The following is an 18,248-nucleotide window of genomic DNA, read 5'->3' on the forward strand; positions in this document are numbered from 1 at the left end:
CGATACACTTTTCCATGTTTCCATTCCAGTGTTCCTTGTCTTTATCCTGGGCTAAACAACTCTTTTTTTATTTTTATTTTTATTTTTTTCTTCAAAGGAGGAATTTGCATGTGCTGTGGGTGTTTAAGTGCGTGGGGTTGCAGCAACCAACCGTAGCAGGATTTATTCCGAGTGTCTCGGAGAGCTCCGGAGAGTGCAACTCTCAGATCACATGAATACATAGATATTAAATGTACCATCTGTCTAAAAAAGAAAAGAAAAAGATTCGCACACCAACAGTGTTCAGTGTTCAAAAAAATAAAATAAGTTATGGTCTCTTTCAGTTTTATGTCTTAATTTATAAGCAGGATATCAGAGCACGGAAACTGCGCTCCAGCACTGTTACACAGTAGTTTGTAAATAGTTATTAAAATCTCAATATTTTGGATTTTTAATGAGCCTATAGAGCAAGAGAATAAGATGTAAAAGTATGCAAGGTGCTTAAACGTGGTCAAAGTTTTGATGTGTACTAGGAAGAGGGTCTAAAATCTAAGCGACATAAAAAATGAACGAAACACGTCCGCTGGAGTTCGTGCTGCAGGATGAATGATCTCCTCCCATAGGTTGACTCACGTACAATTCCCCCCACCCCAGCGGAAAAAATGATAGAAAGAGGGACTGGATGAAAAAAATACTAAAACAACAACATATGCTCACCAAGAAAAAGAAGTCTCACCCCACTGAGTAAAGAAATCTCACCCTTTTAATGTCTTTAACACACAATGTGCTGTGTAGACACATTTTTTTCCTCTAGGTTTTTAGTCATTTTTCTTTCAGATTTTCAAAGTGATGTTGCCATTTTTCATGGAAATCTTAAGGAAATGTCACCTGCCTTGTTTTCAGTCAGCCTCACTGATGTAGTTTAGATGCACATATATGATTTCATAAAATGAACTGATAGGCATGTGCTGTAGCCATGACATGTTTTGAAAATGGATTTATGAAATGCAACGTTGACACACATTTAAGCAGGTAAAGATACAAAAGCACCCATTCACCTTTCCATCCTTCCTTCCTTCCTTCCTTCCATTTCCATGTATCCATTTAAGGTTGCATGGCCACAGGGCCAGGACAGATAGACAGATATACCATTCGCACTCACAGTTACACTTATGGAAAATTTAGAATGACCACTTAACCTAACTCCATTAATTTCGTGACTTTTCTATAAAATTGGCTGTAAATTCTTAATAAAAGCTGAAAATCTACACTTCAGTCACATCTTAATTGTTTGATTTAAAATCTGCTGTGGTGGTGTACAGAGCCACCGTTGCCAAAGAATATTTAATTGTCCAAAACTGTGTGTTTGAGTAGCTCGCTCATTGTTGACGCACACAGACTTGCTACACGTAACGTTGAATTATGGTCCCAGGCCCTAAGGAGCTCCAACTGCCTGGGCTTCTTGCATATCATTCCTTTTTTATAATCCAATTAATCTTTAATTTCTAGGCAGTTTGCAGGTCCTTGCTCTCCTCCAAATTTAAAAAAAAGAGTTCTGTGGCTGTAGCTTAGGAGGTGAGTCAGTCTGCAGAAGATCAGTGATGGACATCTAGTTCCTCCATTCTGCAAGTCAAAATATCCTATATTATAATATCCCCCCCTATATTCATCTGTGTGTGTGTGTGTGTGTGTGTGCCTTAGGCACTTAGACATAGAATTTCCTTCTTTATTTGCACATAGCACCACCCATAGCAAATATTCACTTTTTGATTATTTGCTTAAAAGCTGACGATCGCCTAATCAGCAATAACAATTATGAACACTATTATTAACACTGCAGGCCTGCAGCACCTTTTCCATATTTAAAATTCCATCGCAGATCAAATTTTGGTGAGCATTAGGTTATTTATGGTAGACGTACATTGAACGCGACATGTGAAACAATCATGAATGGAACAATTTGCAACATTGCATTTGCAGGGAGATGATTATTTATTTAGATGTTAATTTTTACATTTTAAGGAGGAGATATATGAACATACATATGCTATGCTCGTTATAGCACGAAGATTAAAGAAATCAATGAACTAATTGATAATCTGTGCTAGGAAAGGACGAGGGACAGGGTCACCAGTCTGCCACAGGGTCAGGACAGATGTACCATTCACACTGGAACGACAACTTAACCCAACCCCACTAAGTTCATGACTTTGGACTGTGGGAGGAAACCTGGGGAGAACCCAAATAACACGGAGAACACAGAGAACATGCAAACTCTGTGTGCTTGGCACTGTGGGGATCAGGCAAATCTGGTAGCTCTTATTTCATTTGCACTGCCAGAATGTGTCTGCTCTGATTTTGCAAATTGATTTTCACCTGCTTCTCTACGCTAATCATAGCTCGTTATATGCTATGGGTGGGTTTAAGAAACCGTGACAGTGAGATTTATGGCTGAGCAACTGGAGACCCTTTGAGTTTGGTCCTGGTTAAAGCCCTTATTCAAAGGCTTTACAAAAAGGAAACACTGACAGATTTTTTTTTAAAAAGTTATGTATGCAGGTCAGCACTCTGTAAAATAAGCCTTCAGTATATTTAATTAAAACTTGAATCCTTCAAGGGAAGCCAAAGTTTTGGGGGACTAACTCTAGTTTTCTTGATATTTGTAAATTGAGTTTTTAAATACTTGTATATGTTAACATCAGAATTTTAATATTAACTGATAAATCCTATGCATCACTTTAAATGTGTCCTTTATTAATTATGAACTGACAGCATGGATATTTTTTGTATTATTTACATTTTTTATTATTATTTGTTTAGGTAAACATAACAGAGAACTGGATGCCTTATAAATATCTGTCTTTTGCATTTCAATTAAGCAAATTTCCTCATCAGAATTAAGTGTCTGACCACTAAGCATCCATGTCTGTTGTTATCCTCAACATATTTTTATAATGACTTTCACTTTCACGACTAGTCCACCAAAGACACCACAGTGACACTGACACAAAGCTGCTTTCACACTGTTTGTGAGATCTCGCAAAAGTTCATCGTAATTTTTTTCTCCCATGTCCCTTGCGAGGGTCCGTAGTAACCCTCTGGGGTCCAGGGTATAATTGGCCATTTTTAACCACTTTTGATGTTCCCTCCACATTTCACCTTTAAAAACTGTTTATTTGCTTTGTTTGGTCTCATTCTTTTCAGCACAACCTCACGTGTCTGAATTTACAGTCATGTTTTCATTTTGACTGTATTAACACAATTGATCTAAAATCAGACAAAAAACATAAAATCAGAGTAGAAAAAGTTATATTTTTACTGTAACAACCACAAACATGTTTATTGTATCATATTTCATAATTGTCAATTTTAAAATCATATGCACAATCTTTGCAAACAACAAGGTTTTTGCAGCCATTTACCTTTTCCCCCCTTTTAAATAACCATTTCAAACTATTTACAGAACAATCAGCTGTTCTGCATTCAATAAGATGCCACACAAATTATTTGTGCCACTGCAATAATTTCTGTCCACTAGAAAGGAGAACATCACACCTGTAAACGTCAGTAAACGTGACGAAACCATTGAGAAAAAACACACGTATATATTGTTGATCATGTCTCTGGTTTTACGCAGCCTATCAACTCAATTTAAAAACTGATATATATCACCTTGTTGGTTTGTCATCTTAAAGCGGTCGTGTGATTGGCTTACCACGACTACTTTATTCTTCCTCAGTCAAACAGCAGCACTCATGCCATTGTTTTGCCCCCTGAGCTCCAGGTGTTGTGCCAAAAAGTGATCGTCGGGCAGAAAGTGATTGCCGCCCGCAGGAGCCGTTAGTAATGCCGTTACTTGTAACAGTTATTCCCATCACTGATAATGTGACGTCAATTTTGTACAATATCATTACAGGATAAACCATGGCATGTTTATTGGCTAATGACCTGACAAATTGTTAGCCAATGAGCACGATGTGTGCCTCAGGGAAATTATTTTCCAGCCAATAAGTACAATATAATTCATGAAAGTTTAGAAATGTTGGTGTTTGGCTTGATGTTTCTGATATATTCATAGCTTTTTCTTTTCGAGCACTTAACTTATAAAATATAATCGCTTTGCTTACTCTAACTCTAATATTGTGAATGTGCCTTGCTGCTTGTGCATGTCTCGCCTCAAGCTTTGTCTCAAGTTGTGAATCATAATGACCAACAGCAGTCAGTGCACCATTGTACAAATTGTGTACAAATGCAAACCATCAACCAGAAGTGACATTTTAGTCACCTTAAAAGTTCAGGAAAATTTTGGAGTAGTCCATGTGATGGTACTGAAAATGAGCCTATCAGATCTGCAAACACACACTTAAATCTTAAAGGTGGATGCCAACTCTGGGTCCTCTCGAAACTGCCATCTCTCTGTAGAAGCCAGACCTTTGAACCGAGTCTGATCTGAGCTGCAGCACTACACGCATCCTTCTACTTGAGCCTCTTTCATCTCCCTTTGTCTAAGAAAATCCATACAGGTCTGACTTGCCTGATGTCTTTTGACACATACTTGACATTTGGATGATTTTAAAAAGATTCCATGTAGCACACTGTCTCATTATTGTGTAGATGTCAACACATCTGCAGTAGAGGTTACCTGGAGGTGAAAATGCGACCGTGTTTTTAAAAGACTCTCCTGCTCTTTGACTTAGCTGCTATAAATCTTCAATTAAGTCATCCATGCTTTTAGTATAAAGACAGTTTTGCTCCTTGAGAAACAAATCAGTCTCTACGCACTTGATGTCCCAGCTGATCTATTTTCAGGTGTTGTTTTTTCCGTTGGGATTTCTTTCTCAAACAGCACAACAGTCGTGTTACATCTCAAAGCCACCGCAGCTGGTAATGAGGGGATTGCTTTTCCCATTGAGGTTAAGATGGCTGACACTGGGATTTTTGTTCAAATGGATTAGACATGAGTGAAACGGGGAAATGAGAATCATTGTTTTATGAAGAATGAGTGCATTGATCGGAAAACAGGCAAGTAGCTTCAACTGATTGTTCTAATGCAGTTTAGGTGTTTTTTATGCTACAGCTGTTTGACGTCTCATTGGCACAAAAATAGAGGAGACCACCCATATTTGTACATTCTGCTAGAGATATGGAAAGAAAGAAGGGCTACAAGAATATGTAAGTATTTTGTTTTCTGTAGTTAAGATTTATGATAAATATATTATGCAAAATTCAAAGGAGCTATGCTTAATCATTAATCACATCATGCTACAATCTAGCAAGAACAGATGAGAAATAAAGTAATTCAACAAAAGTGGAAGTTTTGCCTGCATTTCCCTCGGTATTCCCTTGTGTATTTAAGCCCTGTGTTTTCCTTTGTCCGTTGTTGCGTCGTTCTGTCATGGTTAGCTGTGTGGCAGGCAGGAGGTAGGACCCAAACGCAGGACTCGAGACACGGAAGGATAACCTAAAGAAGGCAGCTTTATTTTGCTGTTCAAAACTCGAACACGAAATACAAGAAAACATAACCAGAAACATAAAACTCAAACCAGAAATCTTAGAGAAACAATAAACCAAAGAATTTAACTTAAACTAGAATTACACATATGAATTCAATTCAGTTTCATTTTCAGAACAGTATATAAAGCACCAATTCACTGTCACCTCGAGATTTATATTGTGTAATATTACAAAGAGTTAATATGGCAGTGTGTTTTTGGTGCTCTTTTCGCTGCAGTCAGTATTCTGACATCACCATAAAAGAGTAATGACACAACATAATTCTGCTGTGTAAACACGCAACTGTGGTTTGACTTGCCACTTGTCACTGACATTATGGAATCTGTGTCTTGAAGAAGAGCTCTGAAAACGACTTGGCCGCAGCACGGTGTCTATGTGTGGAAATGGCTCTGCCAGATGTGTCATTGTGGATGTGGGTCAGAAACGGAGTCAGACAGTGTTGAGGGACGCTGTGTTTTTTGTCTCTTTTTAAACAAGTGGCTGCCTGCCTGCCACCCAAATGCTGCTCCTCCAGATCCTATTGTGGCAGCCTGCCTGCAGTCTGCAGTGATTACTGCTGGCACAGGATTGCTTGAATGAGACGAGGGAAAATATATGACCTGCGTTCTCTTGCAAGTAAATGACCTATTAACCCCAATACACATTACAAAGTAAACATTTTCTGGTGGCAACAGGAAGACTTTGTTTTCTCCTCAATCAGGTTCATGTTTTATAAGTAACCTATATCTCATGCAGTTATTAGTACTGTTGCCTCATAGCAAGAAAGCACCGGCTTGATGCACGTTCCAGATACCTCGGATGTGGGAGCCAGGGAGCCAGGAAAACAGGATTAGTTTTCTTAGCAAGATTTAGGTATCACTAGCAATGCAGCATAATACTCATTTTTGTGCTTTAAAAAGGCATTCATGTAAAGAGCCTGATCAGTGTATGGCTTATTTACGGTGTTAAAAATACACAACAGTGGCAGTACAGATTAAATGTTCACAGTTTTACTGCTGTTTACCTTCAGTGCCGCCATTTTGGATCACTAACTTGGGGTATGTTGGTCTGCTCTAACTTTCTGAGTGGGAAATCTGATGAAGGGGTGTTCAAAAAAAATCCTACTGGGAACTCCTAATTTCCAACTTCTGACTTATTCAAGAACACACTGTGACACCTGTGGAAAACAGGCTTTATTTCAAGGGACTCGTGTGCTTTTAATGACATGCTGAAAGTCACATGAGCATCTTTTCCAAACTAATTTCTGCAGGAAAAAGGAATCCAAAGGTGCTGTGAGCATCATTTCTCCTTAAACACCATTGAGACCATTTTTTTTCCACATAAAGACTACAATGACTTTCTAAAATGTTTTCTAGAAAAGATTAATTGCAGCAGCAAAAATATAACTCCCACATATAGTCCCTTTAATTCATAGTCCTCCACATTCCACCATTATGGAGTTTTTTCACCTGTTTCTTTGGAGGACATTTTCTGAAATACACAAATGAAACTCTCAACAAGACCACCTGATATTTTACCCAAATCTCTGTTACATGTTTTTTAAAATATGAGACAAAGGAGACAGAGGGACCTCTGGAAAAGTGACCCCGTGAAAACAGAATTAGTGAGCCATTGCAGTTCAAGGACAGTCCTTTGTTAGGACATTAAAGAAGTGCATACTTAGATGTACCATGTAGTAACCCTGGTGCCATCTTGTCCTAGCATTAGTATGTTTAAAATGTTTTTAATTAGATAATTAGTTAATTAGATGGACTGTAATTATTAACTGAAGAGAGAAAAACTCATATCAGCATTAGAAGGTTTAACTGTTCTTTTGAGAGCTGCATCGATGCAGCTCTCAAATGGTGATGGCTGTGCAGTGTGGCTGATGTTGTGATGCTAAAAAGTGACATTGGCAGCACTTTAGGAGTGAAATGCCAGGCAGGTCAGCGAACACGGGGAGCCAGGACTTCTCAGTGGGAGAATGTCAATGTCAGCAGGCGAGGGCTCTGATTGGCAACCCAGCTTCTCTCATATCATGTCCTGAAGGTTTCAAACACAAGGCCACGTTACAAGAAAAAACTTGTCTCTTAAATGAGATTAGTATCTAACAGATGTTAAGCTTCAAAGAAGGGTTCTTTGCTTTCTGAGTAAAAGGATGGATCTAAACAAAGCATGATTCTAGATGCTTGTCTGCTTCTTTAGGATTTTCTGCATTATTATGCGTATTATTGTAGCGTCTTTACCTTACAGTGGAAGCAGCTTGAGATAACTGCTGATTTGGCATTATAGATATAAATAAAACGGTTACCAGTAGTTACTGGTTGTGACTATCTGTGATGAACATGTCAACCCAGCATGTCCCAGTCCAACAGAAGACATATTTGACTAAATGTCTCCTGATCCAGAAAGGCTTGCACTAGTGTGGGGGGTGGGAAAAGAGCCACAGGGCACCTCAATACATCTATGACACTGTGCCACAATGACACTGATGACTATGTTGTTCATGCATTGTTTTTTTGGTGTTTGTGTGTGTGTACATGTTTAGACATCTTTGTGAGGACAGAAAATTGGCATGCTACTGTACTTGTGGGGACCAACAGTCTCTTATGGGGACAAAATGCTGAGGCTCAAAATGTGGTGTTAGTGTCAGGGTTGTAATTAGGTTACGGTCAGGTTTAGGCTGAGGGTTAAATGTAACCAGTTTTCGTGACATGTCCTCACTAAGATGGTAAATGGACTGGTTCTTATACAACTAATTCATTCACCCAATCACACCAGCACTTTTTCTAAGCTGTTAGTGCCTATCTAACATTCACACACATTCACACTCCAACAGATCGGAGAGCAACATGGGGTTAGTATCTTGCCCATGGATATTTGGCATGCAGACTGGGGAAGCCAGGAATCGAACCACCAACCTCCCGATCAGCGGCTGACCTGCTCTACCTCTACAGCCACCCCAAGATATGAAAATGAGTGTGTGTGTGTGTGTGTCAGAAGCCACAGCAAGAGCTGACACAAACCAAAGTCGTCAATTAGAATGTAGTTTTTAACAGTTTGACAGGTTTGTTATTAGAAGTGAGAGAAGCTGGTGCAGTGACAGAAAACGAATACTGCTAAGTTACAGTCATCACGTTTGTAGGTAAGCTGTGGCAGCATCAAAGTACTCGCTCAGGTTTAATGGCTCACATCAGGTTAAATTATAGATCGAAGCGTTTTAGCACTGAAGTCTCTAAAAATCTAAAGATCTAAAAGGATGGAACGTGGTTTTGGTAAGGTTTTTAATGCTTGGTTGTTAACAGTTTATTCACAATCACCTAGTTTTACTCCATGTTGGATGGTTAAAAAAGTGAAGTCAAGACGTCTAAAAAGTGGTGTGAAGCCAAACCAGCTGCTGTCAGAGAGTGTGTGCTACAAACTGTTGGGATGCCTGCTTGGTAAACAACGATGTGTTTTCTATTACAAAGAAGATGGGGGAGCAAAAGTTTTTAAAGGCTTTCTGTTCTTTTGGGATCCTCTTTGAAAGAGTGTGCTATTGTTGACTGAGACTAGACTGAAGCTTGACAAGCTTATTCTCATAGCTCTGCCTATCTATTGACATTTAGCCTGCTACCATCTTGGGCTCATGGTGGAAAAGAATTATATTGCATAGCTATTTAAATGTTGTTGATTGCTTTCCAGGCAAATTGAATGAACAGCATTATGTGTATGGCTTTTTAGGACTACTCGTATTTGTGAATCTTTTATTAGGTTTTCTTGCATCTTGGTGCAAACTGAAAGTTCCAGGTTTATCTGGTATCGCTACTCAGTCTGCTTCCCTAGTTAAGGGAGAAAAATGTCCTCCAAAAAAGGCAAAAACCGTAGGATAAAATCATCTGCGTGGGGTACTCGTATGGTTGTTTTATAGCACTACAAGCTGCCACAGTGTGCTGACAGGCGAGGGCTGTTTTACTGATGCCCACACATGCATGTGAACATACTGTATTCAGACACGAACAGAACAGTGTGAACATGCGAGGATGTGTGTGCTCCCCGTAGCCACCCTCATCATCCTGACAGCTCCAAGTCCTCAAGAGGGCAATGTTTCAATCTGTCATCTCCCACATCTCAGCTCTTTATCAAACGCTGTTTGTTATCACAGGCGGTTCTCAGTAAAGTGTCAGGTTGTTAGACGGAAATTGGGTTGTAATCCCGGCAATGATTTGACACACAAGTGTGGCTTTTCGTGTGTGTGTGGGAGATTCATTTTTCTTCCTGCAGGAACAAAATGATGAAGGAAATAGCACGTCTCTAGTGTCAGTGTGGTAAAAACCCTGTGCTACATGATCTTAGTTCACTTCAGAATGTATTTAGCTTTTAATTGTTGTCTTTTTCTTTTTACAAAAACCTGATTTGTTTGGTTTCAGATATGTATGCAGTAATATTTCCACTGGAATTAAAGTTTATTTGGATAAATCTTATAGAAGAACTTTACTGAGTCTGTGACAGTTGTAGGCATTTTCACGATATTGTGCAGTTACAGTCAGCCAATTAAGGCATTTGTGTATTGTTGTAATATTTCTTCTACACCCACAAACAAAGAACCATTCACGTGCCTCTATTTTGTAGCATTAGCAGTTTCTTAATCTGACCATAGTTACATTCTTGAAAGCAGAGTTCTCTAAAAGGTGATACTAACATACGACTGCACATATATACAGTACACAGAGTGCACTCTGCTTCTGTTGTAAGAGCCGTCCTTTTTACAGTGCTGAGAGAGAGTTTGAAAGAAAGGACAGCCTTAATGCTTTTTAGAACACGACTATGAACACATGAAATATTTTGTCATGCTGTTAAACTTACCATGAACCATTTGGCCTTGCAGCACTGTGACGCTTCTGTCTTACACACGTTTTTGTTGCAGGAACCTGTTAGACATGGACACCTTCTCCAAGTCAGATCCAGGTAACTGCCTCCTCTCTCACACTGATTCTTCACATTCATCATTCATCTGTGTAATTACTCCTCTGATATGATTTTGTATTCTCTGCTTGGAACTCTTCTGTCTCGTGCAGTGTTTATTAAATCACTACCTTTTGCATGTTAATTCCACACTTAGAGCATCAGTGAGCAGTAACACAGTGACTGTCTCCCACAGCGCTTACACACGCAGAATAGCAACTGACTGAATGAAAACCTGCATCTTGGGATCGAATGGGAAGGACTCTTAATTAAGTTGGTCCTCATTAAGAGTGACTAATCATTGGAGCCTGATTGACACTTTGCAGTTGCTGGGCCCACACATTGAATGTGATTATATTATAGTAACTTTTAGAAACAGCAGCTGCATCTGCAACTTAATGTAACAAAAGAATGGAGGAAAAAAAGCAAAATGCACAAATGCCAAAAAACTAATTGAAAATGAAAGGCTTCACTGGATCTGCTTATCTGTCAATGCACCTTTTCAATCATTGTTTAAGTCAGTCACTCAAGTCAGAAGCTTGAGCGTTCCCTAGTTTAATAGTAATGACCACAGTTTACCAAATAAACATAGTTTCCTATCAACTTCCATAAAATCTAAAGTCCTGCACCCAGAGAAGTCACCCCTTAGTCAAAGAACACGTTTAAGGCACACATTTTACTTTTTAGACCTGGATGCTACATCATTCTTTGATTATGGAGTTTACAGTCAAAAATAAAGAGATCCTGACTGTTTTCTATGCAGACACACGTAGCTTGTAACTTTTTTCTTGCCATCATGCTGGTAGAGGTTGGTCCTGGTTTCATTTGTTCAAAGAAAGCTTGTTTGACCGCATGTTGTCTGTTCAAAGACCGCAGGTCTTTTATCTGCTTAACTGATAATATTCACAACATCTACAGTCTTGACATAATGAAGAAATTGCCCACACCTGTCTGTGAGTAAACTGTCCAATTACTTTTGTTCCCTTTAAAAAAGAGGGTGGCACATGTTAAGTAGCTGAAACTCCTAAACCCTTCATCCAGTTTGAATGTGGATCCCCTCAAATGAAAGTTGAGAGTCTGCACATTATGTCCATAATATAACTATAACTGGAACATGTTTCAGTAAACAGGCAGTGTACGCAGTATGCAGTACAGCCTAATGAAAGACTGATGACTTATAAACACAGATCTGCATGCATTAGTAAACTACAGCCAAGCACATGGTTAAATGTTAGACTAGCTTTGACAACATCATACAAATATTTGTCTGATGAGTGTAATCAGCTATTACACGTTCCTTATATATCTTTGCTTTGGTAAATGGACTGATTCTTATATATATTATATATATTACAACATGCCACATTCAACCAATCACACCCAGTCTCTTCCTTCTGTGCTTTTAAGTGCTTACTAACTAACATTCATACGCTGATGGATGCATTGGAGATCAACTTGGAGTTAGTATCTTGCCCAAGGATACTTGGCATGCAGACTGGAGGAGCCAGGGATCGAACCACCAACCATCCGATCAAATAATAATGAAATAAAATAAACATAAGCAATAATTACGTAAGTTGTAGATGCTATGTTTTCTTTCTGTTAGGGTATAAATGAAAATCATAAATCTCAACCATCAATACAACCACTCTGACCATTCAGAAAATGTTCTTAAAATGTGGAAGAGTGTCACTCCATTGTGCTACAGCAGCACGACAGCATCAAGGTTTACTCTAAGCACCCAGATTTAAACCCACTTAGCGGGCTGCAACTTAAATTTTGACCTATTTAATGTTATTTACTAGGTACGTAAAAAGCAGACAGGACTCTTATTCACGAGTCAATGTTTCATCTTTACTTGAGTTGTCAAGAACAAAACAGGGAAAAAGGTGATAGAAAAAGCAAGGCTATACTGAGCAACAGTTGAGTAGAAAATCAATTTCAAAGGCTTGGAAGGAGAGAAGAAAAGTGCTGACGAGATGCAGCATGTAAGACAAAAACGAACCTTGGAGTCAAAAGACGCAGACGACATATTTCGTAATATCATTTTTTATTGTCAGTTGCATTGAAGTGTTATGGCTGATGACTCATCAGACTGAAGAGGACACAAGGAAAAACAACTTGGCTTATTAAGTTGCCAAAAAACCCCAACAAAAAACAATCACTACTTTCTGTTGATTGGATTAAACCAATAAGTGGCCTTTCAATCAAACATGGGTTGAAGCATAACATTTTTATTAAAACAGAGAAATTTTGAGTGTTATTAGTTTTTCCTCCTGTGAGAGTTCCACTCACTTCTGTTGTTGAATCTAAGAGAGAAATAATTAAATTCAGTTCAATTCAGTTTTATTTATTTAGTGCCACTTCACAACCTCAGAGCACATGAAAAGCAAGGACCCTACGATACTGGAGGGAAAACCCCAACAGTACTTGACGACAGTGGGAAGGAAGTTCCTTTTAACGGGAAAATACCTCTGCCAGAACCAGGCTCAGTGAGGAAGCTGAGGGATGAAGGGAAAGAGAAAAGGAAAAATGAGAGGACAGTGAGACCAAGATAAAAACAAAACTATGGAGGAGAGAAGAGAAGAGCCGAGTTGTTGGCATCCCATCAAGGTACCGCACTGAGTTCCCGAGGGTGACCCAATCTTTCACAAATGTTTGTAGAAGCAGCAGTCTGCGGGCCTGGGTTAATTTATACACCTGTGGCCATAAAAGTAATTGGAAAGCACCTGAATTCAGTGATTTGGATGGATTCTGGTAGTATATTGTGGGTCCATTGGGAATCCTACTTCATGTGGAGGGTCATAGCATAGCGGGGGTGCTGGAGCCTATCCCAGCTGTCATAGGGCGAGAGGCGGGGTACAGTTTTCTTTCACTCATGTTGAATCTGAAATCGTTAGCTTACGGGAAGAACTGCAGTATTGCAGAGAATTCTTCACTTTTTCCAACCTTGCATCATTGCTTGAAAACATATGCTGTCAATTTGTCTGACTAGCCAAATCATATGGTAAATGGCCTGCATTTGTATAGCGCTTTTCTAGTCCCTAAGGACCCCAAAGCGCTTCACACTACATTCAGTCATCCACCCATTCACACACACATTCACACACTGGTGATGGCAGCTACATTGTAGCCACAGCCACCCTGGGGCGCACTGACAGAGGCGAGGCTGCCGGACACTGGCGCCACCGGGCCCTCTGACCACCACCAGTAGGCAAACATGGGGTTAGTATCTTGCCCAAGGATATTTGGCATACAGTCAGGAGGCAGCCTGGGATCGAACCACCGACCTTCTGATTAGTGGCTGACCTGCTCTGCCACCTGAGCTACAGCCAATCATATAGTTGAGATTGCTGAGCAGACCCTGTTGACTGTGTCCTATAGATACAATATGTTAATCAAGAGAAATAATGAAGCACTGATGTGCACCCTCTTCCTCAAATTAACAGTGGAACAGCTCAAACTGCCTTAGTGGACATTCCTTTTGGCACTTTTAAGATAAAATCAACTTTTAGTGCTTCTTCCTTGTTATATGAAATTTTGTAGCTTTCAGTTGAGGTTTGTTTGATGTAACATCTCCTAAGACTGCGAAGTGTTGTGTTTGCATGCAACCTGACAGTACCAGAGCAGTCTCACTGTTCCCTAACGATAGAAGCCTAATTATCTAATGTGAGATTGTAGATTTGGATCTCTTTCATCAACACAGATTAGAGAATTTTTCCCATCTTGTTTAGACTCAGTAATTACCCCAAAGCTCCATGAAGCCAAAGAACCTCAGGTAAACTCTTTGATTTGTGCTAAATGTTGATTCATATGCAAGAAAGAAAATTTAAATGTCATCTGGGATCAACTGTTCTGAACAGGCTGAGCATTTGTCTCGTGTATCATTTTAGAAAGTCAGTAAGAGGAAGGCAGAAAAAAGGTTGCAGGGAGGATTTATTATAATGCATGAATTGAGAAGCAACATATAAATGGGATAATTGACAGAATCTTTATGTCATTGTTTTAATGTTGAAATCATCAGTTAAAGGTACTATCCATTGACTAATCATTTACATTATGATGTGTAACCACAGTGTATATTATTGTACTGAACGACACTGATTTTGAAAGCAAAGAATCAAATACGGTCTCTCCGCAGGCCAGGGCTCCTTTACTGACACAACCCATAGATTAGTCTTTGCTCCTGTGCTGGGTGGGGGTGGAGGGTCGTGCTGGAAGGTAATGATTGTGTCAGACGGGGTCCTGAACTTCAAACTCTTCCTCCCCACTGAGGAAAAGCTAGACTGACAGACCACAATGCCCCCTCAGCTCTTTCATGTCCCTGGTTAGATCCCTCTATCTGACCCGGTCCTCAAACCACAAAAGGACAGTGCAGGTCAGTGTAGACTCATAATGTCACAAAGCACTGGCAGCTAGTGATGAAATGATTGAACCTAATCCACACTTGAACTACTAATATATTTTAATGCTTCTGAGTGGCTGCGAGTAAACAGCTAGTTCCTCATCCATAAATAATTAGAACGAAATTTTGCATGTAACAGGTGAAATTTCCTGTTTATAGACTATAAACATCTTACTGACAACTCAAGCAACATTTTTAACCAAACATTCATATAGTGCTACAAGTAGCCACATTGGAAACACCAGTCAACATGTATGCCTTTGGACTGAGGGAGGAAGCCTGAATACATGGAAAACATGCAGGCACAGGAAAGAGAGAAGGGCTCAAGCCAGGTTTCAAATCTGGGACAGTGCTAACAGTTATGCTACCATGCTGTCCATGCTTGGACAAAAATTAATGACAGTAATCACAAGTAAGATATCGTATTTTTTATAGTATTTTTCTGAATGTAATCCAACCATTGATTACTCAGCCAATAAATGTAATTGGTCAGATGACTCAGTTGCATAGAAATGCATTTTCTTAGGACACATCTTTGAAAGATTAAAATGGCCTGGCCTGTATTTGTATAGTGCTTTACTAGTCCCTAAGGACCCCAAAGCGCTTTTTACTGTAGAAAAAAATGGGACAATTCTCATTTCAGTGTGAATGACTGTGGCTTCACATTTGTAGAAATACTCCAGTGCAGCAGGAGAAACAACTATTTCATCCGCAGCATGTCTTTATCCTGTCTTCCTTCTCTCACCCCAAATGGTGGCAGCAGATAGCCTCGCCCCTCCCTGAGCCTGGTTCTGCTGGAGGTTTCTTCCTGTTAAAAGGGAGTTTTTCCTTCCCAATGTCACCAAAGTGCTTGCTCATAGGGGGTCATATGATTGTTGGGTTTTTCTCTGAATGTATTATTGTAGGTCTACCTTAAAACATAAAGAACCTTGAGGTGACTGTTATTGTGATTTAGTGATGTATAAATTAAATTGCATTGAACTGAATTGAATTGAAATTTGAGCTACTGAATTTGTAAATTTGCTCACTTCCAGACAAATGATATTTTTTAATTATTATAGTAGTTTCATTTCAATAGAAAGACAGAATATCAACCAAATATCCAGAAAAAAATCCCTAAAACAGTTATAAAAAGATTTGAGTGAAATAAGTGTTTGAGCAAAACTTGACTAAATTCGGCCTCGGGCTAAATATGGGTTGATGAGTGCTCAGTTTTGTTTTGATTTGACCAAAGCATGTTTTCCCCACCCTTCTCTGAATCATGTTCACTGGCAAAATGGGCCTGTAGGTCTATGTTGTTGAGCAGGGGGACCTTGCAAGTGCTGCAAGATTTTAATTAGTTATGGTGTAGTGTGTTAACAATAGTGCAGTTGGTGATTGTAATTGCCATCAAATCATTAAGAAGCTTCCTTCCGTGTAGTTTGGGCTGATCCAGTGTCTTCGTCTTTCTGAAATTTTGCATGGAGCTCCAGACTAAAAAATAAGCCAGTGGTACTTTTCATTTTAGATTTGTGTAGAAAATTTGCTCTGCAGACAAAAATTTATGATACCAGATTCTTGGACACTTGATGTGATTTCAGAATCACAACATTAGGCTGGAGACAAACGATAAACACAAAGGCTGAAACAGTCCAGTAAAATTACACTTCCATGTTTGCCTGTCCTGAGCTCCTTCAGAGGTCAGGCAGCTAGTCTCAGACTCCCAGTGCAAACATTTTAGAATTGCTGCCCTAAATCAAGAACATGCATTGTGTACATGAATGTGGATCATCATCAGCAAGCTTGCTTATGTTGTTCTCTGTCTCCATTTTACTCTTACTCACTTTTTCTGTCTTACCACACCTCTTTCAGACAGGTGAGTGTCCATATATGAATCACTTAGCCAACCATCCCTAAACTCTCTGCCTCTTGCTTACCATTTCGATCTTTATCAGTTAACACTGTTTTGCTTCCCTTGTTTCATCTGCATTTCCCTTTGGAGAGAAAAGCAGAGAGAATGGGGATGTATGGTTTCCAACACTGACTGGGTTGTGGTTGACTGGCCTCCTGTCCCACTGAAGCAGAAACATGATGATTTCTATACATGGCCTGCTGTTACCATGACCTGCTTTTAAGTGGAAGAGAGAAGAAAAGAAGAGAGGCTGGGGAGAGGAGTGGAGGAGAAGAAGTGAAGTCAAATGGAGAGTAGGGAAGAGTAAAACCACAGGACAGGGGAGGCACAGAGGGGGAGGAAAGAAAGGACATAGGAGGGAATGAGAGAAAGAGGAGGAAAGGGGGAAGGAGAAATGGAAAATCAGTAAATGGAAGGAGGACTTTAACAAAAAGAGACCACAGGGAAAAGGAGAAGAAACTGATTTGGTAGCAAAAGGAGAAATGTAGAAGAAAAAGTGGAAAGGACAGAAGAGAAAAAGCAAAGACAGATTTCAAAGAAAATATCTACATAAAGGAGGATGATGAGGGGAAGGAGAGAGAAATGAAGAAAGGAGAGTAGTCAAAGATACATTTATTCATTTATTACTGGACTATACAAGCTCAGATGTATTTGGCAAGATTTTTGCTGGTGTTGAACCCTAATCCAACACAATTGCTTTCACTGCTGCAAACACCTGAGATGAAACCCTTCGGTAACTCCGACTGAGGGACTGTTATTTCTTCCTTCCTCAGGATTGAGGTCATTTCCTTCTCCAACAGCGCTCTCTCTGTGGCATCGAGGGGGGGAGCAGTGCGTGGACACTGTTGAAAGGTGGAGGCTCACAGTAGAAATGTGATGTGTGGCACTTCCTACTTCCTCATTATATAGTCTAAGCAGAGAGGGAAAGAGATAATGACATATCAATAGATGGAAAGGGGATGGAAAAAACAGCCTGTCCCTCTCATTGTGGGCCAGAAAGGGCGCTGTGAGTGCCAGGGCAGCTGCTTCATTTCTCTTTGTCTCTGGTGGCATGCACCTTGAGCTTGGGTGAAAACAAATGTGGTGTATGTGAACACTTCTCTGTCATTCGCATCGGTTAAATAAACTGATCCATTGTGTTTGTTTTGTTAATAAAATCTTTTTAGTGTTTTACTCTTTTACTGTGTTGAGAAGACCCAGCCAGTGAGCAGGTTAGGAGCCTCCCTTCAGCTCATCATTTGGAGAAAATTTCAACACAGTCTGAGCTGTTTGGCAAGTTTTGGTATCCGAAGAAAGCCAGTGGCAAGACGAAGCCCTGCTCGCTGAGCCTTAAAATGACTGAAAATGGAACGCAAGCTTTTTGTTACAAAAGTAATACTGTATGAGAAAGAAACGCGACTTACAGTTTTAAAAAGATTATTTTCAAATATTACTTTAAACGAACATTTTTATATATATATATATATATATTTTTTTACATCTTTAGATAACAGCGATTTCCTGCGTTTACGTCTACTGATTTTGAGATATCCATTA

General features: G+C 39.5%; 1 protein-coding gene across 1 annotated transcript in view; it reads left to right on the forward strand.

The window, feature by feature from the left end:
* LOC147329821 (copine-9-like) overlaps positions 1–18,248 on the forward strand; it is a 191,677-nt gene that overhangs the window by 560 nt on the left and 172,869 nt on the right. The window contains exon 2 of the mRNA XM_086291172.1: positions 10,379–10,419. Within this exon, the coding sequence (XP_086147298.1) occupies positions 10,379–10,419 (41 nt within the window). The remainder of the gene's footprint in view (positions 1–10,378; positions 10,420–18,248) is intronic.

The sequence above is a fragment of the Aulonocara sp. 'chitande type north' Nkhata Bay genome, linkage group LG5 (genome assembly GCF_057382095.1).
Source record: "Aulonocara sp. 'chitande type north' Nkhata Bay isolate Kocher_YH1m ecotype deep benthic linkage group LG5, A_spYH_male_GT1.1, whole genome shotgun sequence".
NCBI classification, from domain to species: Eukaryota; Metazoa; Chordata; class Actinopteri; order Cichliformes; family Cichlidae; genus Aulonocara; species Aulonocara sp. 'chitande type north' Nkhata Bay.